This window comes from Arvicanthis niloticus, chromosome 2, assembly GCF_011762505.2.
Source record: "Arvicanthis niloticus isolate mArvNil1 chromosome 2, mArvNil1.pat.X, whole genome shotgun sequence".
Classification (NCBI taxonomy): domain Eukaryota; kingdom Metazoa; phylum Chordata; class Mammalia; order Rodentia; family Muridae; genus Arvicanthis; species Arvicanthis niloticus.
The window spans coordinates 110169280-110186119 of NC_047659.1; the positions used below are offsets into that span (position 1 = coordinate 110169280).

The window sequence follows — 16840 nt, forward strand, 5'->3', positions numbered from 1 at the left end:
CTGACCCCTGTTCACTACAGTGGGATAAAAGAAGTAAATTCTATGGGTTGTCCTCTGACCTCTACATGTGCTGTGTGGTACACACATGTGACTTCCATACATACAATTAATGTAATTTTGTAACATTTTAAAAGAAGAAAACCATTGGAGAAAAGGTGGTCATGAGGTGGGTACAAAAGTTACATACTTAAAGCTCACAGTGGAATACTCAATAAGAAACAGAAAGGATGTATGTAGAGTTTCAGAGAAAACCCAGAGTAGACACAGATGTAGGAGTTAATAGACCTGGGGTGGGGGTCAGGGGAACTGAAATCCTGAGGATAGCAAAGACACCAAATCAGAAAGTGAAGGCATATAGAGAAATGAAGAGAACCCAACCAATGACTGTTTTCAAGAGGAAGAAAATCCTGTGATGATGGCTGAGATGAAGCAGGCTCAAAAAGAAAAGAAACCAAACAATTGAGAGAACACCGCATTCTATGTTATAATGGACAATGCCTGAATCCTAGATGTGTTGGACAGAAAATGTCCACGGTAACTATGCTTTTTGTTTTGAAGAACTGGGCTTGTTAACTGTACAGCAAACATGACAGAAAGACAAAAACTAAAAATTAAAAACAATGAGGAAATTAGAATGAGAAGGAAGAGGAGGAAAGGAGAAGGCAAGGGGAAGGTGGAGCAGCAGCAGCAATTACTGATGGACCTGATCAAGCACCTGAGCATCCAGCAGCACGTGACTGGGGAACGTGGGGGAATCCATAACAGTCAGTGGACAGGCGGCTATCAGCCAGAGCATATATGTGTGGAGAATGTCTCAGGCAGAGAATCTCCTGGGTGGGCCTCTCCTGAGTCTTCAGTGGCATAGATAAACTGTACGTGGATCTTTTGTTTCGAGAAGGTGCTTGAGAATTGTTCTCCTGCCGTGTTTTTATACAAGGTTTTTTATTTTTGCTCTATTTACTCTTTTGTATCCTCCAGGACAGTATCTTACTTTCGACTGTTCTACCATTCTCCATTCTCACAGGCCTAGGGGACCATCCCTTTCTAGGTGAAGGGATCTTAGAGGACATTCTAAGGTAAACACACTTGGGTCTAAAGAGGGAGAAGCTGCAGCCCAGCCCACAGGAACAGCATGTCAGTGAGGTCAAACAGCTTATGGCAATTTACTAATACATTGTACATTATAGTAGATCACAGGATGGGAAAGCAAGAAGCATAGGCAAGCTACTGTCATAGACAACAAAAACTAATGTGGTCAGAAATTGAAGAGGCAAAGGAAAGAAAGGAAGATAAATCTATGCTGAATGGATGTTATAAAGCCTGGATGGATACATGGGAAGGAGTGAACCAGCATTTGCCTTGTCTACAGTAGCATCACAACATAAAGAGAAAAGGCTGAGTAAATGTGGTACCAGTATTATAAAAATCTGAAAACAGACTATTACTCTACCCATTAAATTGTTCCACCCCCATTTCCCATCCCAATAGCACACAGAAGCACACTTGCACACATACACACAGACACGCATGTGCTCACACACACAGACATACATATCACTCCACCCATGCTCATTCTATTTCAATCATTACTACAGGATAAACTTTCTTAATATGCATACAAAAGGGGTTCTACAGTTTATTAAAAGCATAGTTTGAACAAATGTTATAGGCTATATAGTCTGAAGCATACCATGTGACTTTTATGTCTGTATTTTACTCAAGATTTTACATGATAATTCTTGAAATGCCTCACTACTTGGACATCACTTGTGGTGTGAATATAACTATCATGGTTCATTAGATAATAAAAATACAATCAATTGTAGCTAATATTAGAGTTGTACAGATAAAGTTTTTAAAGCATTTATACTAAGAAACTAAACAATTTTTAAAACCTCCCAATGATGTTTTTCATGAATCAATGACTCATAAATGCTTCCCCCAAATAATGATTTTAATTATTAAATGATTAACAGAGTTGTACTCATGAAAAATGGCCATGAAAGCTGCAAATACCTGAGGTACTCACAGCTGTGGAGTAGGGGTTCTGAGCTCCAATGTTTTCAGCCCAGCAGCCACATCCATAAAGAGCAGCCTAGGAAGACAGGAAATAGATACACATAATACTTCTTAACTATTACATGTAATTACCAGTTTTGAATACAAGATAAAAGTCATATCTACCTAGTAAAACAAATTTATTAATGATACACAAAATAGACAACAAAATATAAAGTGCCATAGTGAAGCCTATTACACTATATGCTAATTAAAAATAAAGTATGAAAGCCCCCATCTCAAGAAAACAAGGTGGGCTGAAAACAAGGAGAAAACTGAAGAACCACAAAGGAGTTGTCTTCTTGTGCACGCACATGTACACAAGTGTACACACACACAGAGAGAAAACATAAAGTAAAAAATAGTTTATAACAGCAGAAGTTGCATAACAACTATGCAAACAATAGTTTTAAAACTCTTAAGGATGCATCATCTCTCTCTAAATATGCAATAATTCATCTCTGTTAACCATACACTCATTCTGCCATACCAAAGGACACCAGAACTTATTCTTCCTAACTGCATCTTTGACGAATCTCTTTCTGTCCCCTTCACTCTTTCTCCCTAGTAGCTAGCAACATATAATAAATCAATATATACTTGAATCAAACCATATTATGTCTCATAAATATATACAGATATTACATGTCATTCAAAAATTAATAGGGCTGAAGAGAGAGCTCAATGGATTAAGCACTTGCCCTGCAAGCATAAGGACCACAATTTGAATCCCAAAACCTACATAAAAAGTCAGGCAGGCATGGCAGTCACCTGTAATCCCAGTACTAGACAGTCAGAAACATAAGCCCAAGGGCAGGCTGGTTAGCTTGACAAGCCGGAATCAGGAGGCAGGGATTACAGGTCTCCGATATCAGCTACCTCATTAGTATGCTCATTTTATAGAAAACAGTAAGACAGCTGAGAAAACAATAAGCTGAGACAGCCGCATCATCTATCACCTATATAAAATATTTTTACTATATAACACCTTTAATTCAATCTTACTACCAAAAAAGGTAGGAAGCGTTTAAACATGTTTTAAAGGCTTCTTTGAAGTGGCTGCGTTTTACTCAGAGAGTTGAATAACAGAGGCACAAAGTCTATATTTTATTACTGCATTATCTGTTACTGTCCCATTCTAAATCATTTCAGATGGTTAAGAAGGAAGATAGCTTTAGGCCATGATGCTAAGAGTAATATTATAAAAGGAATATTCTTAAGGAGAAGAAAGAAAAGAAAGAGCAATTTTGTGCATCCTTTCTTAGGAAAGCATCTTCTCTAGCATTCTAAAAGGTTCCTTCACTTTTTTTTTTTTTTTAAACTAAGGTTTTGGATGATCAGGATAATACCAGGGGCAGGACAGGACATGGGACAATGTCCAGAATTCTCAGTGAAGGACAGGAGTTTCTTCCACTGAGGTCTTACATTCTCTTGTATTTTGGTTGACTCAGGTGTGGCCCAGGAGGGCAGGTTGAACGGATTATCATAAGCGCCTGCTGGCTGTATTATAAACTCCATGTATTGAATCAATTCCTAAGGCTTTCTGTTGTTACACTGACCCACAAGTGTCAGGAGGAAAACAAAGCTTGTTTTTTAACATAGTGTTTTCAAAAGTAAGAAAAGATTTCCTACTCTGTGTCATATTGGTCGTTGATTTTACTTTGGGAAGAGTTATTGTTTTAGGATTTTTTTTTTTTTTCAGACAGACTCTCCTGTAACCCAGCCTGGCCTCAAACTCAGTATGAGGCTGAACTTGAACCTTGAGCTGCTGAACTTGCTGTATCTGCCTTCCAGTGCTGGGGCAAGTATGCACTAACACACCCAGAGGCTGCTGCAGTGATAGCTGGAGATGTCAAGTGTGGTTCACATGAATATGGGAGATTTCATTCTGACAGTCTCTGGATTCCTAATCAAAGAAGATGTTAGGGGGAAAGCTTTTATATTTAAATGAAAAGAGAAACAGAATAGGTATTGTAAAACATTTGGGGTTTTAGAAAGGAATTAAGATATTTCCAGAGAATCAGGACTATAGATGGAAGCTATAATAAATAGATATCTGCACCACTAAATGAAGAACTTTGTACCAATTAGAAAGGCTCGATAGGATAACATGTTCCTATATAAGGTAGTAAGTTTTCATAAACAAACAGATGGTTGCTTCATGGACATTCCTACTTGGTAGAGGACTGGAGCGATTGGGGTCTAAGAACATTAAATAAAACATAATAGAATGCCACAAAAAGTTGACATTTTATCTGGGTTCTCTGTTCTTCAAGTGTGCAGCCAATGACAGCTATAGCTGCAGCTATTATTACGGGGAAATAAAATGTGCATGGCAAGGTAGGAACTGTGGCATTCCAGAACTTGGAAATTAAAGCAAGTATGTTCCAGTTCAAATTAAATTTTACAATCTGCTTTCTTTTAAATATCTACATCAGGTATGGCAATTTTTACATATAGTGTATTTGAGCACTTACAATACATTGAAATGTGTCTCGTTTCTGCACATTTTTACTTAGCCTTTGAGAGGACATGCTTTTGTGCTTCACGGTTTTTTCTCTCTCATTCGGTGTTTCATGTCTCCAGGTCACAACCCCTCTTTGACCCAGCAATTTAATACAATTAAGCAACTGTGTTTTCCTCTGCAAGCACTTTTGACATCTCTATTTCACATATTTTTATGCCCTTTTAACTTTCACAATTGTGTATTTTTAAACAAGCCAAGTAAAGCCTATCAATGCATAGATTTCACAGAAGTTCCCTGCGTGATGGCAGAATGACTTCAAGACTTCTGGACATAAGTCAAACAAAAATCAGACCAAGTTGGAGGATTACAAAGTAGTGGAGACAACTGTTAGTCTTCCTTATTGTCTCTACCAAGACATCCAAACCTGACTTAGAAAGCTTGATTTTCTTACTCCTAAACTTGACAAATACACAGTTTCATAACACGGGGAAATGTGACTGAACAAAGACTTTTCAGTGAAAAGTACTATATATAATGGGAAATAATCACGTCCCATAAATTGTCTATGTAGTAGGTGAAAGGGAACAGAAAATCAGTTGTGGTTACCATCCACACCCCAGCAGTTAGTGTAAGACTATAAGAAGCCTATCGACATCAAGGGTTGACTGGGGAGTATCACTGGAGCTTTGTAGAAATGGCTACTACAAATCAGTCTGCTCTAAGCGATCATTAACAACCATGATCAAAGCAACACTGACACTGACTGTTCTTCAAAAGTGAGAGAGATATAACTAATAACTTTCATTTCAAATGTAAGAGAAGATCCAAATGCTGGGTTTTAAATAAAATCCTCACCACCTCTTTAAAAGACTACAGGAAGAGTGTCCTGATTCACAAATATTTACTAAAATCATAAGAAATATACAAAATCAGGTCATAATACCCACAACCCTTAGTATATCAAAGTCAGTATTAGGTTTCATTTTCAGTATAGAAGATTGACGGTGGGGAGGGCATACTGAAAAAAGTTCTGCAAGTGAATTAAAACTAAGCAAGCATCACATCAGTTAGAGCCTCTTCATTACTAGATACAGGGATGACTGGGAATCTTAACTATTCTGTGAAATGGCTAAAGTCAGAGGAGAGACAAAGAATACCAAAATGTCACTGTGACCTGAATGGAGGAAATAAAAGGTGTTACTGTAAAACCATGGTCACACTTACAAAGCAATGGGCAATGGGCAGGGAGCACTTACTCCTACTGAGTGGTATTTACTAAGAAGGCGGGAAATTAATACACATTTACTGCATGTCTACTGCAAACACAAGCCAGTGCCACCCAGGCTACTTGGGGGTTTGGGTGGATTACTGGTTATAAAAATCAGCAAGAGCCCTGTCACCATGAGATGATGCTTTAAAGAAATAAAATTGAAAAGGAATTTTGTTCTTGATCTATATAAAGAAAATGTTCAAGAACAAGGAGTTTTATTTTTCCTAAGGGTAAAATGTCCCTAGCAGTTTAAAAGTCGTGCTTAGAAATGACCTGATTTTGCTTTTAAAAGGAGTTTAAGAAACCCATAAATCCTTACCTGCCCAACTCTCCCTGGATGTTTCAAGGCCAAGCCTCCACTGGAGACAGCAGCAGCAACATTCCCTTCGTGATCGACGACTACAGCACCCACTGTGTCCAAGGTGCCTGAGTCATTTTCCTATGGAACAAAAGAGATATGAGTGTTCACCAGACCTGGTGTGAGACATCAGACATGACCACACAGTGGTTAGTGTTCACCAGAGCTGGTGTGAGACTTCAGACATGACTACACAGAAGGCACAGTACTTAGTAGGCCTGGTATAATTATAACTCAAAAATATCTGAACTAATCCTTAAGTGCAACACTTATAACTCCTCATTTCTTTACTATTTTGTTATTTTTCTCTTAATCTCAATAATTAAATGACTGAGAATTTGTGTGTGAAAAGATCTGTGATCTAAGTGAGCCAATAAACATGATTTCATGCAGACTTCCAAGAGTGAGGAACCCATGCAGAGGAGGAGAGAATGGAATTCACCAACCTAGAGTGCAAGACACTGTCAACAATCCTGTGCTTAAGAGAAACTGTGACATAGTCTCTTTTCTGCTTATTAAAATGCTTGGCAACTGGTGACAGAAACCTGTGTGTCACAAACTAGAAGGAATCTTTGTGTCTCTGAGCCTTCTCCCCAGTCCCACATATTTAAGGATTTAAAAGTTAGAAATGATAAGCAAAAGCCTCCTCCCACAAGGGTTTTCTGGACATCTGTGCCACAAAGACAAACTTCTGAATAAGAACAGAATGAAAGGGAGTCTGGGGACAAATTCATTACCATATATTAAAAAAGAAAATTAGTGTAGGTTGTCATGGTAGTATGCTTGGGCTAGGGCAAGGGTCTCAAACTATATGCCAATCCCCTGGCATGAATGAAAGAACCAAGCACAACCCCAGGTTCACAAGCTAGCCACCCCAACACTGTGGCTAGATACTCAGAGTGCTGAGCAAAACTTATGTGTACTGAGGGATCCTAAGAGGTAAAGAAACACATAAAGGTATTGACTTTGGCAGAAACACAGTATTGACTTTGGCAAAAAAAAAAAAAAAAAGGTTCATAGGAATGAAGTATTACATTTCTAATCTCACATGCAGCCACACTTGAAGGAAAGGTAGCTGACTATCATCCCACAATGCTACAGTTATGCTCACAGGCAGGAACATAACTTTCAGGGACATCATCAGGCTCAACAATCCCTGAGCAGGGTCTCTAGCCCCTGTGTTATCACTTCAGTCAGCATCTCCTTATGCTTTCAGTATATCTACACTCCCTGTGTGCATAACAAGTCCGATGGTGATTAATTATAGTTTGTGACACTTTAGTGTCTGAGCAAGTCTTTCTTTTTTCAGAGCTGGCTTTATGTGATGTCAGAGGCTGCCACTAAGTAAAGATTTAACAGGAATGGCATTGCTCCTTGCAGCATTTATCTTCTTTGCTGGGTAAGACTGAGAGTCAAAGTATAGAAACTCACCAAAATGCAATTGAAAAACAAGGTCTGATAACATTCCATGGGGCTATCATCAGCCCCAAACCAAAAAGGGAGCTTTTAAGGTGAATATGTTGAATATTATAAATCACTTTAAATTTTTTATCTTAGTAACCTCAATTACGAAAGGGTCAAATTACAAGTTTTGTCTTCTCCAGTTTTAATGCACAAACAAATCAAAGAGAATCTGTTTATATAAAAAATGCTTGGTTTTATTTGTTTTAAATAAACTGCAATGCTGATCCGGCCTAAGCATTTTTACAGGGAAGCATGATACACATAGAATGAAATCCAGTTTGATCTGCAGTAACTGTCCTAGCATTTCAACTGGGATACTGTAAACTAAGAGAACTTTTCTGCCTAACCAAAACACTATAGAAAAATAGAAAAGCCAATGTCAGTATAGCTGGGTTATGCAGATAGATTTACTGTAATGTGGTTTTGAAAATAAAAAATGCAGAAAAGAGGATTCTGTTCTAAATTAAGCTCCATATTCCTAAGAGTCTACAACACCTGCAAAAATCAGAAGTACCTCATAAATACCTCAAAACCATTCCACAGACTTCATATACTACAAGGCAAGTTTTAAGATAATGAAGTAATATTTAAGGACTTTTATGAAGTGTAGATAAATTGAATTAAAGACAAATATTGGTATTTTTGGCATAATAATCTCACAGAGCTCATTTGTATGGGAATGAAATCTTGGGTTAAAGCACACAATCACTGTTACTATACAGACTTACCATTACACTCTTACACCCCATAAATACTTAAGAATACATAGATCACAGATACACATGCAACTATTGTCCTTGACTGGAGCAGGCTATTTCTGTTGCTTTTCTGATAAAACTGTGACTAGAAAACAACTACGTATACTATAGGGTTTTGGCTATTATTTTGTTTAAAGAATAAAAACATACGTATGAATTTTTTAGGAAGCACATCAATATTATGGAAAATATTAAAATCAACTTCCTCACAGTGATTTTATTTTTCTGTGCTTTAAGATGGAGACAGCTTTTATACAGTTTTTATAAGAATTAATGGAACTGACATCTGTGAACTACTTTAAAGGTAATAAATCTCTCAGGGGTTCAAAAAATTTTTTCACCAAAAAATTCTACCTCTTGCCAGGCTTCTAATTCTGAAACATCTAAAATTCACCACTAATCTATCACTTTTCTCATTACCATTAAAACTATCTTTCACTTATACAAAATTACTTAAATATCAACCAGCTAGCTGTAAGAGTAAGTCTTAAAGCCAAAGAAGTTAAAGTCCCAAGTGGGGATGTTTCAATCCCCCTTAGAAATGGGAACAACATGATCATGGGAAGTAGAAGGAGGGAGTGACCTGGGTGGAAGATGGGAGGGGAATGCAGGGAAGGATCAGGCATGGGGAGAGACAGGAAAGAGTCCCAGAGGACTAAAAGAATGAATGGAAATATGCAGCTGACAGGGTGAGGGGAATTCTCTAGGAACTCCCAGAGATCCAGAATGAGGGGGGGCCCCAGGAGTCAATGCAGGTCACCTTAGCTGAAATACCCAACAGTGGGGATTTGGAATCTGAAGAGACCAGCTTCAGTAGCCAGACAGGAAGTAGCCAGTGGAAGGATGGGGACACCAACCCACATACAAAACTGGACCTGTCTGAAAGAAATGTAAGGATGAAGATAGAGCAGAGACTGAAGGAAAGGCTGAGTAGTGACCAGCCCATTTTGAGACCCATTCCATGGGCAGACACCAATCCCTCATACTATTAATGATGCTGTCTATGTTGTGCTTGCAGACAGGAGCCTAGCAAGCTGTCCTCTGAGAGGCTCTACCCAGCAGCTCACCGAGACAGATGCAGATACCAAGAGCTAAACATTGGATGAAAGCCAGTGACCCATATGGAAGAGTGAGGGAAAGGATTGAAGGCCCTTAAGCAGATGGCAACCCCACAGGAAGACCAATAGTGTCAGCTAATCTGGACCCCTGGGAGCTCCCATGAACCAAAGAGACTGAGCCACCAACCAAAGAGCAAACAAACATATGTAGCAGAGGAGGCCTTCTCTGGCCTCAGTGGGAAAGAATGCACCTAATACTGCAGGGACTTGATGCACCAGGGTGGGGAAGATACATGAGAGAGGGTGGCTGCCCTCTCAGAGTTAAAAAGGAGGGGGAATGAGAGGAAGAACTTTGTGCGGTGGACTGGGAAGAGAGACAGCATTTAGGATGTAACTAATTAATTAAAAAATAAATCTAAAGTCCTTCCAGTCTGGGCCTGAACACTGAGCAAATCCTGGGCGGCAGCTCTGCTCCCAATCTCATAGAACTCAGAGGGAGCAGGGCTCCCAGTAACTCTAACCCAGGCAGTATCTTAGATAAGGAGACAGCAACACCCATCCCAAACAGGGAGTAACTAGGACTCACTAGGACCCAGGAAGTCACTCCTGGCCTGGAGCACTGATTCCTTACAGTCTGGGCACAAACACTGAGCAGATCCTGGGCAGCAGCTCTGCCCCCAATCTCACAGAACCCAGAGGGAGCAGGGATACCAGGAGCTCTAATCCAGGCAGTATCTCAGGTAAGCAGACAGCAATGACTGCCCCAAACAGGGAGTAACTGGGACCCAGTAGGACCCAGAAAGTCACTCCTGGCCAGGAGCACTGGTATTTTCCTGTCTGGCCCTGAGCACTGAGTAGATTTTGGGCCCCAGCTCTTACCCCACTAGTAACACCCACCCCACACAGTTCTGATACAACCAAGATAATAGGAAAGACAGGCTCCAGTCAGAGACAGGGCAGGTAGCACTAAGGAGATCCAGATGGCAAAAGGCAATCGCAAAAATATAAGCATCAGCAACCCAGGGTACTTGGCATCATTAGAACCTAGTTCTCCCACACTAGAAAGTCCTGAATTCCCCATATCACTAGGAAAGCAAGATTCAGATTTAAAATCACTTCTAATGATGATGATAGAGGACATTGAGAAAGACATAAATAACACTCTCAAAGAATTTGAGAACATAGGTAAATGGCTAGAAGCCCTTAAAGAGGAAACACAAAAATTCCTTAAAGAATTACAAGAGAACACAACCAAACAGGTGATGGAATTGAACAAAACCATCCAGGACATAAAAATGGAAGTAAAAACAATAAAGAAATCACAAAGGTAGACTACCCTGGAGATAGAAAACCTAGGAAAAAAAATCAGGATTCATAGACACAAGCATCACCAACAGAATACAAGAGATAGAAGAGAGAATCTCAGGTGCAGAAGATACAATAGAAAATACTGACACAACTGTCAAAGAAAATGCAAAATGCAAAATGCAAAAAGTTCTTAACACAAAATATCCAGGAAATCCAGGGCACAATGAGGAGACCAAACCTAAGGATAATAGGTATAGATGAGAGTGAAGATTCCCAACTTAAAGGGCCAATAAATATCTTTAACAAAATTATAGAAGAAAACTTCCCTAATCTAAAGAATGAGATACCCATAAACATACAAGAAGCCTATAGAATGTCAAATAGACTAGACCAGAAAAGAAATACCTCCTGTCACATAATAATCAAAACACCAAGTGCACAAAACAAAGAAAGAATATTAAATGCAGTAAGGGGGAAAGGCCAAGTAACACATAAAGGCAGACCTATCAGAATTACACCAGACTTCTCACCAGACACTATAAAAGGTAGAAGATGCTGGACAGATGTCATAAAGACCCTAAGAGAACACAAATGCCAGCCCAGGCTACTATACCCAGCAAAACTCTCAATTACCATAAATGGAGAAACCAAGATATTCCATGACAAAACCAAATTTACACAATATCTTTGCACAAACCCAGCATTACAAAGGATAATGGCAGGAAAGCTCCAATACACGGAGGAAATTATACCCTAGAAAGAACAAAAAAGTAATCCTCTTCCAACAAATTCAAAAGAAGATAGCCACATAAAGATAATTCCACCTCCAATAACAAAAATAACAGGAAGCAACAATCACTGTTCCTTAATATCTCTTAACATCAATGGACTGAATTCCCCAATTAAAAGACATAGGTTAATGGACTAGATACATAAACAGGACCCAGCATTTTGCTGCATACAGGAAACCCGCCTCAGTGACAAAGACAGACTCTACCTTAGAGTAAAAGTCTGGAAAACAATTTTTCAAGCAAATGGTCCTAAGAAACAAGCTGGAGTTGCCATTCTAAAATCTCCAGCACAAGAACACAAAGGGAGGGACTCATGGCTCCACCTGTATAGGTAGTTGAGGGTGGCCTTGCCAGGCATCAGTGGAAGTGGACAGCCTTGGTGCCTGAAAGTTTGGATTCCCTAGTGTTGGGGAATTTCAAGAGCAGGGAGGTGGGAATGAGAGGATGGTGGGAGCACACCCTCATAGTAATTGGAGGAGGGGGGTGGGGTAAGGGGTTAGGCATCAGTGGAAGTGGAGGGTCTTGGTGCCCGAAAGTTTGGATTCCCTAGTGTTGGGGAATTTGAGAGTAGGGAGGTGAAAATGGGAGGATGGTGAGAGCACACCGTCATAGAAGCTCCCAGAATTATATGAATTAGACATGACAGAGGAAGGCCGCCAGAAGACTAGATTCCAAAATTCAAACAAACAATTATCTTGATACTAAAATTTGTTTTGAGAATTGTATATTGCAGAATACATAGCCTTGGTGTATCTACTCATCAAGCAAGCTGAGCAGACCTACTCAAACCTCTGATGTCCTGGAATTTCAGCTGGACGCAGTGAAGACACAGCATCAGAGGCTTATCAATTTACTCTTCCCCCCAACCCTCTTCTAATATCTCAACACCCATAATCAGCTTGAAGAAGTTAATAAAGAGTCAGCGCCCCTATTCCCTGAGCTTGGGGATGAGGTGGTTAATATTGAACTGTCTTTCTAGGGAAAAGTAGTGGTTTTGTTGGAACAGGGAGGAATAGCTAGGACTTATTGCATAGCCATAACCTACTGGTAGAGATATGTACAATTGTTATTAAGATGAAGTTATAATTTCTTAAATGGTACAAAATTTACTTTGATTTCAATTTTAAGGTTTTCATTGGTATGAGCTTCTTATTGATATATAAAAGTGAGATGATTATTGTTACTCTCATAGGCATTGTGCCTGTATAACACATTTAGGAATTCAAGGCTTACACCCAGTTCTTCTTTAACTTTTTTAACTGATTTGAGATAGTTATTCCAAATGTGCTGAGACAGCCACTAGGCAATAATTGCCTCTTTCCATCTACAGACAAATTACTGTCCAGAAAAGGACACACATGCAGAATAGTTGACTGATTATATCTGCCAAGACAGAGTAATCAGCCCTTAATAATTCTGCAGCACTAAGGTCTGTCAGATGATCCTGGGCCAGAAGGCTGAAGATCAGATGCTCCAACGTTTTGTAGTATAGGGATTGTCCAGGTGTTCAGCAGTCTCTATAAATTGGCTAAGTTTTAGAAGCTATGCTTTGTGCTTCCCACAATTTCAGTTAACTCAGTCATTCTGGATTTCTGATGGGATTGAAAACTTATAGTCTCATAGCCAATCCTGGCTATTTACTTTGAGAGAAGATTTGAGAGGATGGTTTTCAGCTGACATTCATTCTAAAGCCAAGAAAAAAAGTCAGGTTCAGAACTAAGTGTTTTAGTTAGGAGAGATGACAGAGGTTCTGGTTAATCAACAAAATGATGGTCTGGGTATTAGGTCTATCTTATACCTTACTGACCACAAATTGGCATAATTATGCTCTAATGGTATTTTGAGAGAAAAGTTTTATTTTTAACAGGAAGGGTGATATGTAGGAGGAGCTAAAATGGGAGGAGTACAGAGAGGAAGAGGAAGAGGAAGGAAAGGAAGAGGAGTAAGGAGAGGAGGAGAAGTAGGAGAAGAGGATCTAGGTGATGAGAAAGAGAAAGGGGGGGGGGAGGACATGGAGGTGGATGTTCACATGTCTCCGCCAGTCAAAGATAGTTGCTATATCTAGGTTGGGTATTGGGTTACACTTCTGATTGATATTGAGCACTACTAAACTTATAAAGCCTTTGGTTAACATTTTAAAAAATGTATAAAAGCAAAAAGGAGAAGGGGGCATGAGATAGGGGTTTTCTAGGGAGGGGAAATGGGGAAAGGGGATGGCATCTGAAATGTAAATAAAATACCCAATAAAAATAAAAGAAATATAAATTAGAACAAAAAAAATAAAAATAAGTAAATAAATAAATCTTAAGTATATGAATGTATCTGGAATTCGGTATGACATGGAATTATTCTAATAGAAAAGATCAATGCGATAGTCAATCAAGACAACAATTAGAATACATTAAACCCTCTCAATGATTGATTATTAGACCTAAAAGCAGCATCAGAGCTCTAGGAAAGATTCCTCTTGCAGAAAGAAAAGTCTCTGTGCTCCAAGACAACTCAGCAATGTCATCGTAAGGCTTTCTTATTTTATTAGATTTACTTATATGTATAAGCATTTTGTCTGCATGCATGTATGTGTACCATGTGTGCCTTGTTCTCAGAGTTCAGAAGCACTGGATATCTTAGAATTGGAGTTACAAATGGTTATAAGCTACCATGAGAATATGGAAACCAAACTTGGGTCCTCTGAAAGAGCAACAAAGGCTCTCAACTGCTAAGCCCTCACCACCATTAACTGCACCTTATTTGAGTATCTAGGGGAAAACAGAAAGATGGCTCTGGCCAGAGGAAACCTAAGTCTCATTCATGGTTGTCTCCAGCAAATATGCCTTTAAAAGTGACCGCTGTAGAGTCCTGTAAGTATAAGTTTGTGTGAGCGAAGTCTTAATTACCTACCTTCACATATGAAGGCCAGACAAAAACCAAAGAAAAATGTGGACATATTCAATGATTTTTCCCTTTTCTCTGCAGAAGCCTTCCTCTGGGCTAGGTATAGCTCAGTGAAACAGTACATAATCAGCATGTTCAAGGAATTAGGTTTGATTCCAAACAAAAAAAGGAGAGGGAGAGAGAAGAAAAGAAAACCATCTTCTGCTACCGAGACTATAAATAAATTGTAGGCAAGGTCTCTAATAAGTAATCCCTTTTTCCCGTTAACTGAGAGGTATTACATTTCCCTACAGTATCATGTAAACTCATATAAACATTTAGGACCCAAATCAAAGCCTTATAGCATATAAAAACTATTTATTTCCTAAATTATTCAAGAAATGTTAGAATTTTTCATCTGAAAATAGATTATGTGTGCTTTTCAGGAGATTTCATATTATATGGATTATAATGGTAATTATAAATTCATACCACAGGGAAGCTGCACAAGAGTATCCTGAGAATTACAAACTCTCCAATGTGCAAAAGACAATGTTTACCAAAAGGCAGAATCTCTGTACAACGTTATGGGAATGGAAAATAAGAACCAGTTAAGAAGCTACTAACTGACTGATGACAGCTGTTAGGAGAGAGGGTAAAACCAGTTCTCTATAGAGATGTGGTTGCTGGGAGGTCCATCATGCTCCAACGGATGAATGGCCCTACACACTACGCATACGGGCAACACAAACTGGACTCAGTGGGTTATAGACAGACAAACAGACGGGCAGACACAACAGACACACAGAGACATAAGGTTGAGGAGACAGATCCAGAGAGAGTTATGTGCAGGACTAGGGGCTGGGGCAGGTGAATATAATCAAAATATGTTGCATTATGAAATTATCAAAAATAATATATTTTTAAAAGTAAAAGGTAACTCCATCTAAAGTTTTATATATGTGTGTATATACTGTAGGAAGCTTAGATAGAGATTTTCTTGTGACAGTCTTAAAAGTCCATAGTTCTCACTATGGATTCCCTCCTCCCCTCCCCTTCCATAAGACATCCATTTATCCCTCATGCTCCAGTGTCCTCACTGCAACCCTTTATGCAGACATCCATTTACCCATCATGCTCCAGTGTCCTCACTGCAACCCTTTATGCAGCTACATCCTATCTGTCCTTGAAAGCCTTCACCCCCTTGGCCTTTACTAACCTTCCTGACCTCCATGGAAATTCCAGACACAATACACATAACTGAAAATTCAAAGCTACCATCCACAAATGAGAAAAAGATGTGAGCTCTGTCTTTCTGGGTCTGGGCTACCTCACTGAGAATAATCATTTTCATATCCACCTATTTACCTGGGACTTACTTCCATATTTTCATTTTTCTTAACAGCTGAATAATATGCCCCATTGTGTAAGTGTATGACATTTTCACTCTCCATCCATCAGCTGACAGACATCTATATTGTTTCTATTCCCCAGTTATTGTGATTGAAACAGTAATAAACATGAATGAACGGAAGGGGCAAGAATGATTCCCTACTAGACACTACAGGCTAGCAAATAAAAAGCCTATGACCCAGAATAGGTTAGCATTTTTAAAACTGTTGAAACTACTTTGAAACTGTCCTGAAGACCACCAAACACTGTAGGCTATTGCCAATGCTATTGGTTATCTTCAGACTCTATTGCTAAAGACACTACATATTTGAGTCAGAATATGAAGAAATTAGCCTGGTACTGACCTGGAAACACATCACTATCAACTAGCTTTCACAGTGCTGCATGGTACTTGTGACAATATCAGAGAAGAAAGGTAAGCCTAAATCTTACCCAGCTGTGAATGCTGCAAGTCACAATAGTAACTGGCCTGGCAAGATAAGCCAACAAGTTCAACAGTGGCATGGATGTCATGAGAGTAACCAGCCACCTTCTGATTGAAACCCATTGCCTGGTACCATGATCAGAGCTGAGATTACAGGGTTAGACGGGTCATACATAGACCCTAGGGAACCTACCACTGTTATTTTGCTAAATGAATACAAGAGTAATTAATTGACTCCTAATTGCTTGTCTTTATATCCATAGATTAGTAAATCTCATTATAAACTTCTTTTTGCAGTAGACGATCAACATAGAAACCTATGACTGGTCAAGATACAGAAAGTGAGAAACTATGAAATGCTCAGAATTAAATGAGACATACATAACAATCCTCCGACCAAGACTCGGGGGTCACTTGCTAAGAGCAGGTGGAAAAACTGTAAGAGCCAGAGGCAGTGGATTGCTACAGGAAATAGTGTTTTCTGAACACAGCAGGGCAGCTGCATACATGCACACAGCTACTGGAATAGCATGCACATGACCTGAACAAGCTCAGGCCAGGCAGAATCCCATAGAGAAGGAAGGTGGTCATGAAGTC

General features: G+C 39.2%; 1 protein-coding gene across 11 annotated transcripts in view; it reads right to left on the bottom strand.

The window, feature by feature from the left end:
* Positions 1-16840, bottom strand: part of Tasp1 (taspase 1) — a 218374-nt gene that overhangs the window by 102384 nt on the left and 99150 nt on the right. For 9 of the 11 annotated variants that reach the window (XM_034496124.2, XM_034496122.2, XM_076929841.1 and 6 more), the window contains 2 exons: positions 6115-6234; positions 2017-2095 (listed from right to left, as the gene is read on the bottom strand). In XM_034496124.2, the coding sequence (XP_034352015.1) occupies positions 2017-2095; positions 6115-6234 (199 nt within the window). The remainder of the gene's footprint in view (positions 1-2016; positions 2096-6114; positions 6235-16840) is intronic. The other 2 variants (XR_013108845.1, XM_076929842.1) reach the window with 1 other exon arrangement.